Source organism: Balaenoptera ricei, chromosome 12, assembly GCF_028023285.1.
Source record: "Balaenoptera ricei isolate mBalRic1 chromosome 12, mBalRic1.hap2, whole genome shotgun sequence".
Lineage (NCBI taxonomy): Eukaryota > Metazoa > Chordata > Mammalia > Artiodactyla > Balaenopteridae > Balaenoptera > Balaenoptera ricei.
The window spans coordinates 92,885,121-92,903,814 of record NC_082650.1 but is presented as its reverse complement, the minus strand read 5'-3'; the positions used below and the strand labels follow the sequence as shown (position 1 = coordinate 92,903,814).

At 36.0% G+C, this 18,694-nt stretch overlaps 1 protein-coding gene across 1 annotated transcript in view; it reads right to left on the bottom strand.

Annotated features, from left to right (window-relative positions):
• The window catches only part of EYS (eyes shut homolog), a 1,726,005-nt gene that overhangs the window by 889,748 nt on the left and 817,563 nt on the right, over positions 1–18,694 (bottom strand). The window contains exon 22 of the mRNA XM_059941649.1: positions 7,912–8,036. Within this exon, the coding sequence (XP_059797632.1) occupies positions 7,912–8,036 (125 nt within the window). The remainder of the gene's footprint in view (positions 1–7,911; positions 8,037–18,694) is intronic.

Sequence of the window (18,694 nt, the reverse complement as noted above, 5' to 3'; positions counted from 1 at the left end):
CTAAAAAGCAGTTGTTCAATAGTCTTATGCATTTGCCATAACTGTTTCTAAAATAGTTTTGTCAAAGGTGTGGCCAAAATGGCAGAGAAGGAAGAACTTGAACTCCTCCCACAGACACCTCAAAATTACAAATACAGAGAAACTAACCATGGAAACTATCTGAAGACTAGCAGAAAAGGTTTTCCACACTTAAAAACATAAAGAAGGAACCAAAAGGAGAAAGGTAGGAGGGGTGGAGATGTAGTATGGTCAAGACCCAGACCCACCTTGTCAGTGACCCACACACAGGAGGAGTATCACAACTGCAGAGGTTCTCCCCAAAGAGCAAGAGGTAAAACCACATATTGAGTTCCCCCGCCCAGACATCCTGCACTTGGCGTATGAGCCCCTAGAGAGTCTGACTTTGAAAACCAGCAGGGCTTGCAAACGGGAGACCCAGAGGGCTGTGGGAACAGAGATTTTGCTCTTCAAGAGTATGCACAAAATCTCACACACTCTGAGTCTCAGCATAGAGACTATAGTTTGAGAAACCTGAGTCAGACCCACTTGCTAATCTTGCAGAGTCTCCCAGAGAGGCAGGAGGCAAACTGGGACACCCACAGGAGATGGAGATACTGTTAGCAGCCATTTTTGAGAGTCATTCTATCATGTGAACACAAGCTCTAGCAGGCAACATTTTGGAATCCTCCCACTACACTGTCAGTGTCAAGGGCTTACCTCCCCACCAGTGGACCAGCACCAGCCCTGTGTCCCTCTGACCTTTTGTTCTACAGAGCCAGCCATGCAGGGGCATGGCCCCACCAATGAGTGACCAACACCAGCCACGTGCCAACCCCCCATCTCCAGTTCATATAGCCAGCTGGATGAGGACACAGCCCCGCCCAACAAAGGGCTAGCACCAGACCTGCAGCCCTGGATCCACACAGCCAGCTGTGTAGGGACCTGGCCCTGTCCTCCAGTGTCCCTGCAAACATGAAATGAGGCAGAGCCTCACAGCCAAATGGGCTGGAATCTAGCCCCATCTATCAACAAGCCCCAAGTTCTTGGCCCACCACAACAGAAGGGGATACACAGCCCACATAGGGGGCAGCCTTAGAGCATATGACTCTAGCAACCAGAGGGAAGCATGCTGCTGGGCCTCATAGGATGACTCCTACATAAGATCATTTCTCCAAGATTGGTAAACATAGCCAAAATACCTAATACATAGAAATAAACACAAAGAATTAGGTAAAATAAGGAGAGAAAGAAATATGTTCCAAACAAATAAATAACACAAAACCTCATAAAAAGAACTAAATGAAGTAGAATAAACAATCTGCCCAGTAAAGGCTCAAGGTTATGATAATCAAGATGCCCAATGAATCTGGGAGAAAAAAGGATGAACACAGTGAGAAGTTCAACAAAGAGTAGAAAATATAAAGAAGAACCAAACACAGCTGTAAAATAAAATAAAACCTACACTAGAAGGAATCAACAGTAGATAAGAAAAACAGATCAGTCATTGAAAGACAGAGTAGTGAAAATCACCCAAACTGAACAGAAAAAAAGAAAAAAAAATAATTAAAAGAAATGAGGATAGTTTAAGAGACTGATAGGACACCACCAGGCATACTAACAATTACATTATAGAAGTCCCAGAAAAAAAAAAAAAAAATAGAGAGAGAAATAGGGGCAGAGAACTTATTTGAACAAATAATAGCTGAAAACTTTCCTCACCTGGGAATAGAAGCAAACATTCAGGTCCAAGAAGCACAGAAAGTCCCAAACAAGATAACTCCAAAGAGGTTCATACCAAGACATGTTCTAACTGAAATGGCAAAAATGAAAGATAACGAAAGAATCTTAAAAGTAGTAAGAGAAAGGCAACTAGTTTCATACAAACAAACTCCCTTGAGGTTGTAAGTTGATTTCTCAGCAGAAACTTTGTAGGCCATAAGGACGAGAAATTATATTGTTAAAGTGATTAAAGGCTACAACTTCCAACCAACTCTACCCAGCAAGGATATCATTCAGATTTGAAGGAAAGATAAAGAGTTTTACAGACAAGCAAAACCTAAGAGTTGAGCACCACTAAACTGGTTCTACAAGAAATGTGAAACGGACTTCTCTAAGTGAAAAAGAAAAGGCAATGACTGTAAATATGAAAATTACAAAATGAAAAATCTCAATGCAAATGCAAATATACAATGACAATAGTAGAGCAACACTTATAAAGCTACTAGGAAGGTTAAAAGACAAAAGAAGTAAAACAATCTATATCCTCAATAAGTAGTTAAGAAATACACAAAACAAGAAGGATGTACAATATGATATTAAAAACATTAAATGTGGGAGGAGGGAGTAAAGATTCAGGGTGTTAAAACGTGTTGGAAAATAAGAGACCATCAACTAAAAATTATTATTTAGGTTGTTATATATAAAAAGCATGGTAACCACAATCCAAAAATCTATAATAGATATACACATAAAGAAGAGAAAGGTACCCAAACATGACACTAAAGATAGTCATCAAATCATAAGGGAAGAGAGCAAAGGAAGAAAGGGAAAAAAAGAAAAAGAACAAAATGGCAATAAGTACATACTTTTTAATAATTATTTTAAATATAAATGAATTAAATGATCCAAATACAGAGTGGCTGATTGGATACAATACCAAGACCCATATATATGCTGCCTGCTAGAGACTCACTTCTGATCTAAAGACACACACAGACTGAAAGTGAAGGGATGGGAAAAGGTATTCCCCGTAAATGGAAATCAAAAGAAAACTGGGGTAACAACATTTATATCAGACAAAATAGACTTTAAAACAAAGACTGTAAGATGAGACAAAGAATGACATTACATAATAATAAAATAGAAGATATAACAATTGTAAATCTATGTGCACTCAAAACAGGAGCACCTAAATACATAAAGCAAATATTAATAAATATAAAAAAATAAATTAACAATTACACAATAATAATAGGGGACTTTAACACCCCATTTACATAAATTGACATATCATCCAGCCAGAAAATCAGTAGGAAAACATTGGTCTCAAATGATACATCAGATCAAATAGACTTAATAGCTATCTATAGAATAGTTCATCCAAAAGCAGCAGAATATACATATTCAAGTGCACATGGGATATTTTCTAGGATAGATCACATGCTAAACCACAAAACAAGTCTCAGAAAACTTAAAAAGATTAAAATCATACCAAGCATCTTTTCTGAACACAATACCATGAGACTAGAACTACCTATAAGAAGAAAAAACACTGCACAAAACACAAACACATGGAGTCTAAACAACATGCTACTAAACAACCCCAATGGATTACTGAAGAGATCAAAGAGGAAATAAAAAAAAAATACCTGTAGACAAATGAAAACAAAAACACAGGATCCAAAATCTATGGGACAAAAAAAAAGCACTTCTAAGAGGGGAGTTCATAGCAACACAAGCCTACATCAGGAAAGAAGAAAAATCAAGTAAACAACATAATCTTACACCTAAAGGGACTAAAATAAGAAAAACAAAGAAACCCAAAGTTAGTAGAAGGAAAGAAATGATTAAGATCAGAGCAGAAATAAATGAGTCTAAAAAAAGAGCAGAAAAGATCATTGAAACTAAGAGCTGCTTCTTTAAAAAAATAAATGAAATTGATAACCTTTTAGCCAGGTTTATCAATAAAAATAGAGAGAGGGCTTAAATAAGTGAATTTAGAGAGGAGAAGTTACAACCAACACCAAATGAGAGGTTGTTACAAACAATTATATGCCTATAAAATGGACAACCTAGAAGAAAAAGGCAAACGCCTAAAAGAGTATAATCCCCCAAGACTGAATTAGGAAGAAATAGAAAGTACAAACAGACTGATTCCTAGTAATGAAATTGAGTCAGTAATTTAAACAAAACAGAACAAAAAACTCCCAACAAACAAGTCTACCAAACATTCAGAGAAGAGTTAATGCCTATCTTTCTCAAACTATGCAAACAAACTGAAGAGGAAAGAACTCTTCCAAACTGATTCTGTGAGGCCAGCATCACCCTGATACCAAAACCAGACAAAGAAAAAAAGAAAGAAAGAAAGATAGAAAATTATAGACCAATATCACTAAAGAATACAGATGCAAAAGTCTTCAACAAAATATTAGCAAAATGAATTTAGCAATACATTAAAATGATCCTACACTACAATCAAGTGGATTTATCCCAGGGATGCAAGAATGGTTTAATATCCACAAATCAATCAATGTGATATATCACATTAACTAACTGAAGAATGAAAATTATACAATCATCAGAATAGATACTGAAAAATATTTCAATGAAATTCAACATCCATTTATGACAAAAATCCTCAACAAACTGTGTATAGAGGGAACAATCCTCAACATAATAAAGCCTACATATAAGAAATACCCAGCCAACATCATACTTAATGTTGAAAAGCTGAAAGCATTGCCTCTAAGATCAGGAACACAACAAGGATGCCCACTCTCACCATTTTTATTCAACAGTGTTGGAAACCCTAGGTACAGCAATCAGACAAGAAAAGGAAATAAGTGTAGATTGGAGAGGAAGAAGTAAAATTGTCACTGTTTGCAGATGACATGATACATATATAGCAAATCCTAAAGACACGATCAAAAGACTATTAGAACTAGTAAATAAATTCAGCAAATTGCAGGATACAAAATTTATATACAGAAATCTCTTTTACTTCTATGCACTGATACCAAACTATCAGAAAGAGAAATGATGAAAACAATCCCATTAAAATTGAATAAAAAAGAATAAGTTACCTCTGTATAAATCTAACGAACAAGGTAAAAGTCTTGCACTCCAATAACTATGACACTGATGAAAAAAACTGAAGAAGACACAAATACACATAAAGTTTAACAATGTTCATGGATTGGAAGAGTTAATGTTGCTAAAATGTTCATACTACCTAAGGCAATCTACGGATTCAATGCAATCCCTATCAAAATACCAATGGCATTTTTCACAGAACTAGAACAAATAATTCTAAAAATTTGTGTGGAAACACAAAAGACCCCAAATAGCTAAAGCAATGTTGAGAAAGAAGAATGAAGCTGGAAGTATCAAGCTCTGTGATTTTAAACTATACAACAAAGCTACAGTAATCAGAACAGCATGGTACTGGCACAGAAACAGACACATAGCTCAATGGAACAGAAGAGAGAGCCCAGAAATAAACCCACACACTCATGGTTAATTAATCTATGACAAGGGAGGCAAGAATATACAACGGAGAAAAAACAGCCTCTTCAATAAATGGTGATGGGAAAACTGGACAGCTACACAAAAAGATCAAACTGGACCACTTTCTCACACCATATACAAAAATAAACTCAAAATAGATTTAAGACTTAAGCATAAAATCTGAAACTACAAAACTCTTAGTTAGAAAACATAGGCAGTACACTCTTTGACATAGGTCTTAGTAATAATTTTTTGGATTTGTCTTCTCAAGCCAGGAAAACAAAAGCAAAAATAAACAAATGAGACTACATCAAACTAAAAAGCTCTTGCACAGTGGAGGAAACTACCAATGTAAAAACGGCAGCCTACTAAATGAGAGACAATATTTGCAAATCATATATGTGATTTTCTTATATTTGAGCAAAACATTTTTCTTTTAAAATTCCAACTAATAATTTACATTCTATTTTCAAGGGTATGTCTTTAAGTCATATTTAATTTAAAATGTCTATATACTGCTATAACATTGATAGGTACAACATTTAAATGTAAATTCTTTTTCGTAAATTGTTTCCTCTATCTTTATCTGGTCATTTTAGAACATATCAAATGCATTAACAAATGTAGAATCCCCCTTATATCTTTATAGGTTTTACCCACACGGTATATCTTATGATTGTAAGTTTTTAAGTTTTATTTTAGCTTTCAATACTTGAGACAGTGGCTATAAGAATATCCATTTCAAATTTATTTGTTAAATGCCATAGTAAAATATGTTTATTATATCTGTAACAGTTCCCTCCAATTAGCAGACTTCTGGTTTTATAAAACTATATGTTTTTCAGGATGTTTTTTACATTGTCAACATATACTTCAAAGGAATTTTAAAGATATTTGCTAGTAAGTTCTTCTTGTTTAACCAAAAAAAAAAAAAAAAAAAAAACTATAAAATGATCATTTCTTTTCTAATTATTTAGATTTCTATATACCGGCTGCATTAGCAGAAGAATTTACTTAAATAAAGGATATAGTTCAGTCTTCTTCTCTTTCTATTGACTCCTTGAGAAAGCTATTATTGATGTAATCTGAGGTGATATGAAAATAATTTCTTGGGACCAAATACCTCCCACACTCAGTTGTCAGAGTGCCTGAAATTCTTTCTTAAAGATCATACTCCTGCGATCACTAAGGGAAAATCCTTTCGCCAGGGCAAAGCCTGCATTGGAGGATTCTCAGAGAAAGGAAAACAATGGTTCTGTTTTAGTTTACCCATGTCCCTCTCAGACAGATTGGACTTATACCCAGGCTTTCTCAAATTCTTGTGTTCGGATGATAGGTATCGACCATTTTTCTGTTCAATTCCTTAACCACTTCCAGACCCTCCTGCTTCTGATCCTCCAGCTCTGAGGAGTCCCCTGCCCCATTCATACCTGGGCATCCTTCTTCAGAACTGGCCAGGCCTCACATTTCCTTGAAGTCTGATTCCTTAATACTGCACCTGACTGGATACCCTCTTTAATTATTTAGCCTTAATCTTGGTTAAGACTGGTCCATCTATTAATCAAATTTATAAATATATATTTTTTATTTTAAAATTTCATTTTATTTTACTTTTTATCTTTTGGCTGTGGTGGGTCTTCGTTGCTGCGTGCGGGCTTTCTCTAGTTGCGGCGAGCGAGGGCTACTCTTCGTTGCAGTGCGTGGGCTACTCATTGTGGTGGCTTCTCTTGTTGCAGAGCATGGGCTCTAGGCACGGGGGCTTCAGTAGTTGTGGCACACGGGCGCAGTAGTTATGCCTTGCGGGCTCTAGAGCTCAAGCTCAGTAGTTGTGGCGCATGGGCTTAGTTGCTCTGCAGCATGTGGGATCTTCCCGGATCAGGGCTCGAACCCTTGTCTCCTGCCTTGGTAGGCGGATTCTTAACCACTGCACCACCAGGGAAGCCCTATTTTTAAATTTTATATTGGTGTATAGTTGATTTACTATGTTGTGGTAGTTTCAGGTGTATGGTAAAGTGATTTAGTTATACATATACATATACATATATATATTTTATAAATATACATTTAGAATTCCTGGCAACACAGTCTTGCCAATTGCTGTTCCCTTACTATTGATATATTCATATGCTGTGGCCAGCTTTAATAAAGTATTGTGGTCAAAAGCTGTCTTTTAATAGAGATATTTCTACCAGGTAAGTCTATTCTAGTACTAATGGAGTCACCTGTTCAAATTTGCCAGAGAAAGAGATTCATCCTTCCCAGACACACGATACTCTGAGCTCAGCCCTGGAAGCAGTGCTATGTCCTTGAGCAAAATTGAGGTTCTGCCAGTACACTGATGGTACTAAGTAATTCCTCTCTGGCCTTAAAAAGAAAAATGTTTTGCTCAAATATAAGAATTCCTTGCCCTTTAATGTTTTAGTGCATTCGGTCACTTGCACCTTCGTGTAGATCAGTTTCTCAGAATGCTTTTCTCCTGAGAGGAAGGGCTGAGGGTGCATGTGATGGATGGAAGAAGGGAAGGGGAATGGTGAGAACAGCACAGTAAGTGCAGAGAGAGAAGGAGAGAGGTACTGAGAGGAACGTCTCCAACCTCCATTTGTCACCATGAAACATTCCAGTATTTCCTCTCTTTCAAAGACAATGAAAAAAAGTATCACAACAAAACCCATCAGTAAGTTTTACCACAAGTCCAGGTGTGCATAAACATGGCAAGCCATCACCGGGTTCATTTCCTCTGCACATTCCATGAACATGTAAGTTGGAAAGGCACTCATAAAGTTCTTTCTCACAGGGACGTCCTGATCTCCCTGTTAAACACAGTAACAAAGCAGAGATTCAATTGTTAATAATAATAATAGTTGTAAGGAGAATAGCTTATATATATACACACATATATATATAGTTTCAATTAAATTCTTAATAAAAATAATAGTAAGGAGAATAGCTTAATAATAATTCAATTCTTAATAATTGTAAGGAGACTAGCATATATTCATGTATATAGTTTATATACACTCCTACTCTATGTTATAATTGTTCTAAGTATTTAATATAAATTGTTTCAATTATCTTTATAATCATTCTATCAAGTAGCTATTATTATTATCTCTATTTACTAGCTGCAAAAATTAAATTAAGAGAAGACAATTTGCCCTAAAATCATACAGTGTGTAGAATGGAAGCAAGTATATGTAAAATAAAGTTTCAGATTGTACCTTTGGTGCCATTCTACATTCCACATCTAAATTTCTTTACCTATTTACTTTGGAAAGATACGTAGAAGACAACGGAATAAACACACCCCATAATTCCATTTAAAATGAATTTTAAATTCAAAGGAAAGCAATTACTACAGATTTCTCAATATGAAATGTTTTCTTGTAATACTCATAGTGTTTTACAGTTAGTATTTCTTAAGCTGTAGTTCTAAAGAACACAAATATTATGTCTTTGCTCAGTTGACTATTGGCTGTAAGAATTCTCCTTAAACATGAGATCTAATTTTCCACACTAAAACACTGCATGTTTGTCTTCTGTTCGACATTTTCCAGAATTTTAACATTAAACTAGCACCAACATTGCTAAGCTACACACACAATATCTGAGCTGTGGTTTACTAGGTGCATATTAGAAGCAGTGTGAAACCATTGATCCTTTCCTATGGGGCAACTGTTTATAATAAATCAGTATGTTTAAGAACATGTTAACCTGAATATACTATTCCACCTAGGGATGAAACGTCTACAGAAGCAGCTGTCACTACTCCTTGATGACCTATGTGAACTTTAATGCAACTTTTTAAACTTTATTTGTCTATGTATTATCCCACAGCATTTAATCTGAACTCTGGCTAGTGGGAAATTCAGTCTTATTCTTGTTCCTACTTAGCAACATATTCTCACCATTCTCCCTGATAAATTGTATGAGAACAATTCAATAAGTATTCTGGGGTGTTTAGAAATGATTTCTGTGCAATACCACATTATAAGAAGAAAAATAACAATGCAAGTTTAAGAGATTTGGGGGATCCAGATCAAAGTTAGAAGTAGCTGCCAAAAGACCAGTCCATGACTCTCAACTTTGTAATGTTCTGTCATGCAGTGAACAGATCCTGTGGGCATCTCTGTTCATCAGGCTATAAGAGGTGATTCAGGAAAAGCATTTTTGGAGGGCTTATAAAAAGCCACCACAACCAGTCATTCACATGGTTGAATCTCACAAACATACTGTTTTGCATAACAGCAAATTCTGTATAAAAACACTTACATTCTGATAACTGTCCCTATAAAAGTCAAATACACACAAACTTAATAACATCACTTAGAGACACCTACACATATAATAAAATGCTAAGGAACACTAAAGGGATGTTGAATATAAAATTCAGAATTGTTTCTGCAGGGTGGGAGATACTAATGTGCTCAGAGAGGGATATCGAGGAGGGTAAACTCATTGCTAATGTTATTTCTTGAAGCAAATGGGAGGTACACAAGGTTTATTATATTATCTTATAGAATAACTATACATTATACATTGTTTGTATATTCTTTTGATTGAATAAAACAGTCCATAATATATTTTAAACAATTAAGAATAATAATGTAGTTTTCTTCTTCCTTCTAGTACTGTGAAGGATATTACAAACTCTAAACCATAACATAGGAACAGGGAAAGAAAAAGAGTTCACCAGACCAGTAAAAAGACAAGGAAACTTTTATTCAAGAGTATTACAATAAAAGAAAAAGACTATTGAATTAAGGGAGAGCGATGGAACACAACTGCACTGAACCAAATGTAGGTGGAAGGGTTTTCAAGTGCCAGGACAAGCGAGTGGAAAAATGCTGGTGGATATTGGGCTGGGGGTGTTGGTCAGTGTGCTCAGGCCATCTGTGTGGCTAATGGTTACTCACTGACATTAGACACCTCCCTCCCTGGAGGGGAGAGAGGGACACTGCCTCCTTCTATGGTTCCATCAAAGTGCTGACTCTCAGGTCCTTGAGAAAGACATTCCTGGGTTGTAAAATTGGCAAAGCCTGCAAGAAAGTTCCAACCTCAATGGGATGGAGAAGAATTTACAATTACGAGTTTTCTAAAGTGAATGCTGTAAGGAAAGAGAGGGTGTGCCCTGGAGTCATGAAGAAGCCTGTCTAAAGTTTAGTTAAGCTGAGGGGAACAGTAAGGATGTCTTGGTCAAAATCAAGAAAATAGGATAGAATAGAAGTTAGTAGGGGTTCAGCTCAGGAAACAGAAATCACTCTAGGTTTCTAAGCAAAAGGGGCCTTAATAACAGAATAAGATGCTCCAAATTTATTAGAAGGAAGGGCTGTATGGGTCACTTCTAGAACCACAGATCTGACTCTGGGAGATACCACCTCAGCCTTAAGCGGGAAAGTGAGAAGCATAAAAGCCACCATTGAATGACTGAGTTCAAGATCCCCTTGCACTAGTTGAGGGAAGCTGGGTACCCAAGAGCTGCCACCACTACCTCCCCAGCTACCTCTCCCTGAAGCTGGTGACTCAACACCAAATTGCAGTCTTTCTGCCCTTCCTGCCAGTCCTGCTTTTTAATACACAGTCAGTGATTCGATAGTGAAATTTGTGGCATAAAACTCCACATGTCCATGACCTTCTCCACCAGATGAAACTGCTAAGACACCCAGAAATGACCTCCACCATATCCTCTAGATTTCAGGCATGTTTATATTGGTGGAACTCAATTTATATTTACAATTTCAATTTCAAGGGAGTTTAGATATTGCAGTTTTTAATGTCCTTGTCTCTGCAGTACAGAAACCACAATAAACAGGAATGGATGTTGAGTGTCAATCATACCTATTGTGGGCAAAGAATGTCATCTGCCGTATCAGTAAACAAAGTGTGTTACAGCCATTAAGCCAGCAGCCACTGTGGCCACCGCCAACTGTGCACCTTGAGGAAATTCAGAATGGAGAAAACAGGAAACAGGATTACTCTCTAGAAAACTAGATAGTTAAGGTGCATGTCAAAGAATGATTTCAATGAGCCCAGACTCTGGTGTCTTCCCATATATAGAAAAGTGCTAAATCCATTAACCTGAGATGTCTGTTTTTTTTCTGTAATTAACAGTAATCTTTTGATGTTTGAATACCTGTTTTTTGTTGCAAAAACTCTTGTATATCCTGGCTCTTTCCTTTCCTCTTGGGAGCCATCCCTCAGAGAGATCTGAGAGGCTGCCTCCAGGGCTTAAGTCCTCAGCAAGTCCACCAAATAAAACACGATACTCAATTATTAGGCTGTGCATTTTTTTCAGTCAACACTATCAAAAATAAATAAGATAAGTGTCCTTGTACTGGTGTGGGCCAGAAAATGGAAACAGAATAAGAGAATATAAAACAGGCAAATTAAAATCCAGTAGGTAAGATTGAAAAAAGAAAAGCTCACAGAGATGAAGAAAACATCCTTTGCGTCCCATATAGATTTGCTGTCCATTTGTAATAAGGTAACCAGATGCTAAAAAAATACTGTTTGGTGATTAAAATCAATAAACCAAAAGTTTTCATTAGCAATTCAGAAAAAGTGATCAAATCATTATGGTGTTAAACTCATAGTGCTATTCTAATATCTGACATATGATAAAAATAAATGCTTATGGAATGAATGTTGTCAAATAATGCACGTGTAAAACAAAGATGATTTTAGATGTCAAGTTATAATAAAAATAACAAATTAAACTAATTTTTAAGGTGATGAACAGAACAAATCTTTAAATACATCAATATACACAACTAGAAACACTGACCAGTTGTAACACTACCATTCTCTGCTATAAAATAGCAGTTGTAATAGTTTGAGTTTATTAATGAAAATAAAAGTCACTATTTCAAAGATTTATATATTTTACTTTCATTTCATTTTCCCTCTCAGCACCAAGTGATTTTCATCTAATCTGGGGAAAATAAAATTAAACCTAAACCTAAAATAATTCTGCCTTACTAGTTAATATATTATGTAGTAATTGGATAACATAAATTAAGTTTGTCTCCTTTTCTTAGTCTAATTTTAGAATATGTAGAATTGATTTTCACACCTATATCTTCATGAAAATATAATAGTATGTACTCTCATATTAAAGATTATTTCACTTTTCATGGATCTTAATTAAAAGGAAAAATCATTCTATATCTCTTGCTCTAAATACAAAAGCCTATCCCTGACTTAATAATTGTGAGCACAGGTGGCAGATAGTATATGCATTTGTTTCTCAGTTTTCTTGCCCAAAGGACACTGCAGCATTTTTGCTTCAAAATGAATAATGCTATTTTAAGGGCAAAATATGTGTCTGCAGTTTATATCATTACCTATACAAACACGACTGCACCCCTCCTGAGCTTAAAAAGTGTCTGATCAGAGTGACTGCCCCAGGGATTGAGAACAATTCCGGGAGAAGCATTCACATTTGCAATACAGAGATTTTCCAACAGTCAGCTTGCTCATAATGGTAAACTTACTGAGTGGTAAACATTTTTATGTAACACTATAAATGGGAGTACTTAGGCCAAAACATAAGTGCATTTTATTTTGTAAAATAATCTGAATATTTGTATTGGTACTTCAGTGGAACAGAGCTCACTGGTCATTGGATTTACTGCCTACACAGAGGATGAACTCTGTGATCAATACTGTCTTGTACTTGGACAAAGACCTCATGCAGAGAGGGTGGGTGAGGTCTGAGATCCAACCTGTGCTCCACTCGTCAGGCACTGCCCCTTCTTAGCCTGGAGGGAAGGGTATCTGCCTAGGGAGAGGGAGAAGGCCTCATGCTAACTATGGCCCTTCATGAACCAGAATCACAAATGGACTGTACTTTTCCAAGATGTGCCGAATACAACTTCTCAGATGGGGTTTCCTGGAACAAAAATAAAGAACAGGGTCTTCTAACCTACTTATACCCAGTTTAAATTTCAGTTGTGTTTTGCAGATTCATGTGGTGAGGAAACAGACATTTAATTTTTCAAACTTTGTTCTGTTCAGAAAGTTGCAGGAGTCAAGCTGTTGTTTGACTACAATGAAGAGGGAAGGGAGAAAAAAGACAAAAATCACAAACCTTGAGGTGCAGCTGGAGTAGGCACCCAAGATGACAACCATGGAGGAAGAGCTGTTACAGGAAGACAAGAAAATCCTGAAAATTGGCCACATGATGTGAACTTAAGGAAGATTTCCACAACTGATGAGAGTAAAAAATGGCAATAATTTATGGTACTTAACTAATTTAAAGATAGAAGTAAATACCTAGGGAAGGTAGGTTTCCATCCAGAAGTATGTAAGGTAAGACTAATGGCCTCATTTAGACCAGAGCATAAGAAAGAATTATCAACATGATTTAAAGCTGGTTTCCTCCATGGATGAGAGAGATGAGTGGACCAGGATAAACCAAATAAGTCAGCATTTGTGTTTTTCTGTGCCATTTTGGAGAAGGCAAATTGCTATTAACTACTCAGAAAAGTGTTAAGTTTTCAGTTTTTGCTTATGGAAGCCTTTTAGGAGATGATCAGACAGATCTAGGGGGACCCCCTTCCTGAGAAATCTCACAGTGGTTAGAATTGCTAACATACAGATTAAGCTGTCACACAGCGATGGACCTTATTGGTGAAGGTCTTTTTTTTTTTTTTGGATGGTTGTCCATTTGATTTTTTTTTTAATTTTCATAAGAACATTTAACATGATATGTATCCTTTTAGAAGAAAATTAAGTATGCAATACAGTACTATTAACTATAAGTACACTGTTGTAGAGCAGGGTTCTGGAACTTACTCATCCTGCATAATTGAAACTTTATGGGAAGTTGTTATTCAGTGCAGGCCCTTTTTGGGGAATATAAGAAATGAGGGTACAGCACCAGGCCAGACTTCCTGGCTGTGAATTTCAGTTTAGCCACTAATATGATATGGGGGATTACCCAAAGACTCTGGGACTACATACATTTCCTCATGGGAAAAATGAGATGAAAAAAAATACCTTCTTCACAAGGTCATTATGAAAGCTGAATAAGTGAGTACATGTAAAATAGCAGGGTGTCCATGCACTAATATTGTTATTGTTACTATAATTAGTATTATCTAAACAAATATGTGCTCAAGGCCTCCCACATTTGGCCTTCAACATCTGAAATTCAGAATATGCCAGAAAGAAGAGCTCAACAACAGGGAGAATTTTCAAGGGTAAAATGATGAAGAAAAAAACCAGACTCCTATCAAAATGAATTCATGTTGGTGGTGAGGAAAGGACTGACTACACAGTGGTGGCATGAGCACATTGTGAGGGCAGCGGCCACATGACTGGCTGTGGTGGTACTTACACAATTTTACACATTTATAAAAACTATAGAACTGCATGTCAGAGAGTGAATTTCAAGATACAAATTAGGAAAAATACTCAGAAAAAGAAAAACCAACAACAGCTAACTATGCTATTAAAGACAATGAGGAAAGAAGAAAAAAATGAGGAAAGATTGAAGGGTGACCTGCAAGCGTGAGATTATTCCTTAAATAACTTCAGAAGTAGGAAGTGCTGGTGTGGTTAAGAGCCCTGGCTGGAGAGAGCCCTTGGGAGGGGACAGGGGTCTGAGAAGGTATCCATAGCAATTTCTAATAATTTGTCTGTTTGTTTTGTTGCTTACAGTGTATGTGCTCTTGTGACTTGGCTGTGAAGAATCTAAGCAGAAATAGAGGCACAGATGTAGAGAACAAATGTATAGACACCAAGGGGGGAAAGTGGTGGGGGAGGGGTGGTGGTGGGATGAATTGGGAGATTGGGATTGACATGTATACACTAATATGTATAAAATGGATAACTAATAAGAAAGAATATTAATTATAAATTATTTATATATTTATAAAAAATAAATTAAATAAAATTCAAATATTAAAAGTAATAATAATAATTAAAAAAAAAAAAAAGGATGGAGCGGTGGCCATAAGGATTTTGCTTAGTGTGGGTCTATAGCAAGTATTCAGTGAAGGACAGCTACTGATATTGTTAATCAAACTGCTTATACCAACTGTGATAACTCATTCCAATTTGAGAACTTTTAAAATAAATCTGCTTTATATGGGGGGGAAAAAAACAACCAGAATCTAAGTCTTAAACCAAAAGTACCAGCAAGTTCTGAGTTATCACCCAACAAGGCAGATGGGTGTTATTTTTGAGGCCTTTTGTTTCCACAGTGGACCTGATGGGCAGCATTCAGAACGGGACTTCATTTAATGCTGCAGGTGCTTCAGAAGGGCTCCAGGTCTAAAGTAAATCTGAAACAAGTGGAATCTTCACCTGGAGCATCAAAACTAATCTATCAACATAAAAAATGGAACTAGCAATTATAAGATATGTATTGATATGGTAAAAATGACTTTAATACTTGTTTTGTTTCGTAACTGTTTTCATAGGATTACATGCATTGCTTAAGGTGGCTATCTAACAGTTTTAAATGATCAGACCTTGACAAAAATATATATATTTTTAATTCTCCAACCTTATTTCCTGGCACTCCTTACATCCAACTTTATTTTTTTTTGAATTTTATTTTACTTATTTATTTTTATATACAGCAGTTTTCTTATTAGTTACCTATTTTATACATATTAGTATATATACGTCAATCCCAATTCATCCCACCACCACCTGCCACCCCTGCTTTCCCCCTTTTGTGTCAATACGTTTGTTCTCTACATCTGTGTCTCTATTTCTGCCTTGCAAACCAGTTTATCTCTACCATTTTTCTAGAATCCACATATATGCGTTAATATACGATATTTGCTTTTCTTTTTCTGACTTACTTCACTCTGTATGACAGTCTCTAAGTCCATCCATGTCTCTACAAATGACCTAATTTCATTCCTTTTTATGGCTGAGTAATATTCCATTGTATACATGCACCACATTGTCTGTATCCATTCGTCTGTCAATGGGCATTTAGGTTGCTTCCATGACCTGGCTATCATAAATAGTGCTGCAATGAACATCAGGGTGCATGTGTATTTTTGAATTATGGTTTTCTCTGGGTATATGCCCAGTAGTGGGATAGCTGGGTCATATGGTAATTCTATTTTTAGTTTCTTAAGGAACCTCCATACAGTTCTTCATAGTGGCTGTATCAATTTACATTCCGATTAACAGTGCCAGAGGGTTCCCTTTTCTCCACACCCTCTCCAGCATTTGTTGTTTGTAGATTTTCTGATGATGCCCATTCTAACAAATGTGAGATGATATCTCATTGTAATTTTGATTTGCATTTCTCTAATGATCAGTGATGTTGAGCATCCTTTAATGTGTTTGTTGGCAATCTGTATATCTTCTTTGCAGAATGTTTATTTAGGTCTTCTGCCCACTTTTGGATTGAGTTATTTGTTTTTTTGATATTGAGTTGCATGAGCTGCTTGTATATTTTGGAGATTAATTCTTTGTCAGTTGCTTCTTTTGTAAATATTTTCTCCCATTCTGAGGATTGTATTTTTGTCTTGTTTATGGTTTCCTTTGTTGTGCAAAAGCTTTTAAGTTTAATTAGATCTTTGTGTTTATTTTTGTTTTTATTTTCATTACTCTAGGAGGTGGGTAAAAGAAGATCTTGCTGTGATTTATGTCAAAGAGTGTTCTGCCTATGTTTTCCTCTAAGAGTTTTATAGTATCTTGTCTTACATTTATGTCTTTAATCTATTTTGAGTTTATGTTTGTGAGTGGTGTTAGGGAGTGTTCTAATCTCATTCTTTTCCATGTAGTTTTCCAGTTTTCCCAGCACCACTTATTGAAGAGGCTGTCTTTTCTCCATTGTATATCCTTGCCTCCTTTGTCATAGATTAGTTGGCCGTAGGTGCATGGGTTTATCTCTGGGCTTTCTATCCTGTACCATTGATCTATATTTCTGTTTTTGTTCCAGTACCATACTGTCTTGATTACTGTAGCTTTGTAGTATAGTCTGAAGTCAGGGAGTCTGATTCCTCCAGCTCTGTTTTTTTCCCTCAGGATTGCCTTGGTTATTTCGGGTCTTTTGTGTCTGCATACAAATTTTAAGATTTTTTGTTCTAGTTCTGTAAAAAATGCCATGGGTAATTTGATAGGGATTGCATTGACTCTGTAGATTGCTCTGGGTAGTATAGTCATTTTCACAATATTGATTCTTCCAATCCAAGAACATGGTATAGATCTCCATCTGTTTGTTTCATCTTTGATTTCTTTCATCAGTGTTTTGTAGTTTTCTGCATTCAGGTATTTTGTCTCCTTAGGTAGGTTTATTCCTAGGTATTTTATTCTTTTTGTTACAATGGTGAATGGGATTGTTTCCTTAATTTATTTTTCTGATCTTTTGTTGTTAGTGTATAGGAATGCAAAAGATTTCTGTGCATTAATTTTGTATCCTGCAACTTTACCAATTCATTGATTAGCTCTAGTAGTCTTCTGATGGCATCTTTAGGATTATCCATGTATAGTATCATGTCATCCATGATAGTGACAGGTTTACTTCTTTTCCAATTTGTATTCCTTTTATTTCTTTTTCTTCTCAGATTGTTGTGGCTAAAACTTCCAAAACTATGTTGAATAACAGTGGTGAGAATGGACATTCTGTTATGTTCCTGATCTTAGAGGAAATGCTTTCAGTTTTTCACCTTTGAGAATGATGTTTGCTGCGACTTTGTCATATATGGCCTTTATTATGTTGAGGTAGGTTTCCTCTATGCCCACTTTCTGGAGAGTTTTTATTGTAAATAGATGTGAATTTTGTCAAAAGCTTTTTCTGCATCTACTGAGATGATCACAGGGTTTTTAGTCTTCAATTTGTTAATATGGTGTATCACATTAAGTGGTTTGCATATATTGAAGAATCCTTGTATCCCTGAGATAAATCTCACTTGATCATGGTGTATGATCCTTTTAATGTGCTGTTGGATTCTGTTTGCTAGTATTTTGTTGAGGATTTTTGCATTATCTTCATCAGTGATATTGGTCTGTAAATTTTTTTTTTTGTAGTATCTTTAGTATCAGGGTGATGGTGGTCTTGTTTGGGAGTGTTCCTTTCTCTGCAATTTTTTGGAAGTGTTTGAGAAGGATGGGTGTTAGCTCTTCTCTAAAGGTTTGATAGAATTCACCTGTGAAGCCATCTGGTCCTGGACTTTTGTTTGTTGGAAGATTTTTAATCACAGTTTCAATTTCATTGCTTGTGATTTGTCTGTTCATGTTTTCTATTTCTTCCTGGTTCAGTCTTGGAAGGTTATACCTTTCTAAGAATCTGTCCATTTCTTCCAGGCTGTCCATTTTATTGGCATAGAGTTGCTGTAGTAGTCTCTTATGATGCTTTGTATTTCTGTGGTGTCCAATGTAACTTCACCTTTTTCATTTCTAATTTTACTGATTTGAGTATTCTCCGTCTTTTTCTTGATGATTCTGGCTAAAGGTTTGTCAATTTTGTTTCTCTTCTCAAAGAACCAGATTTTAGTTT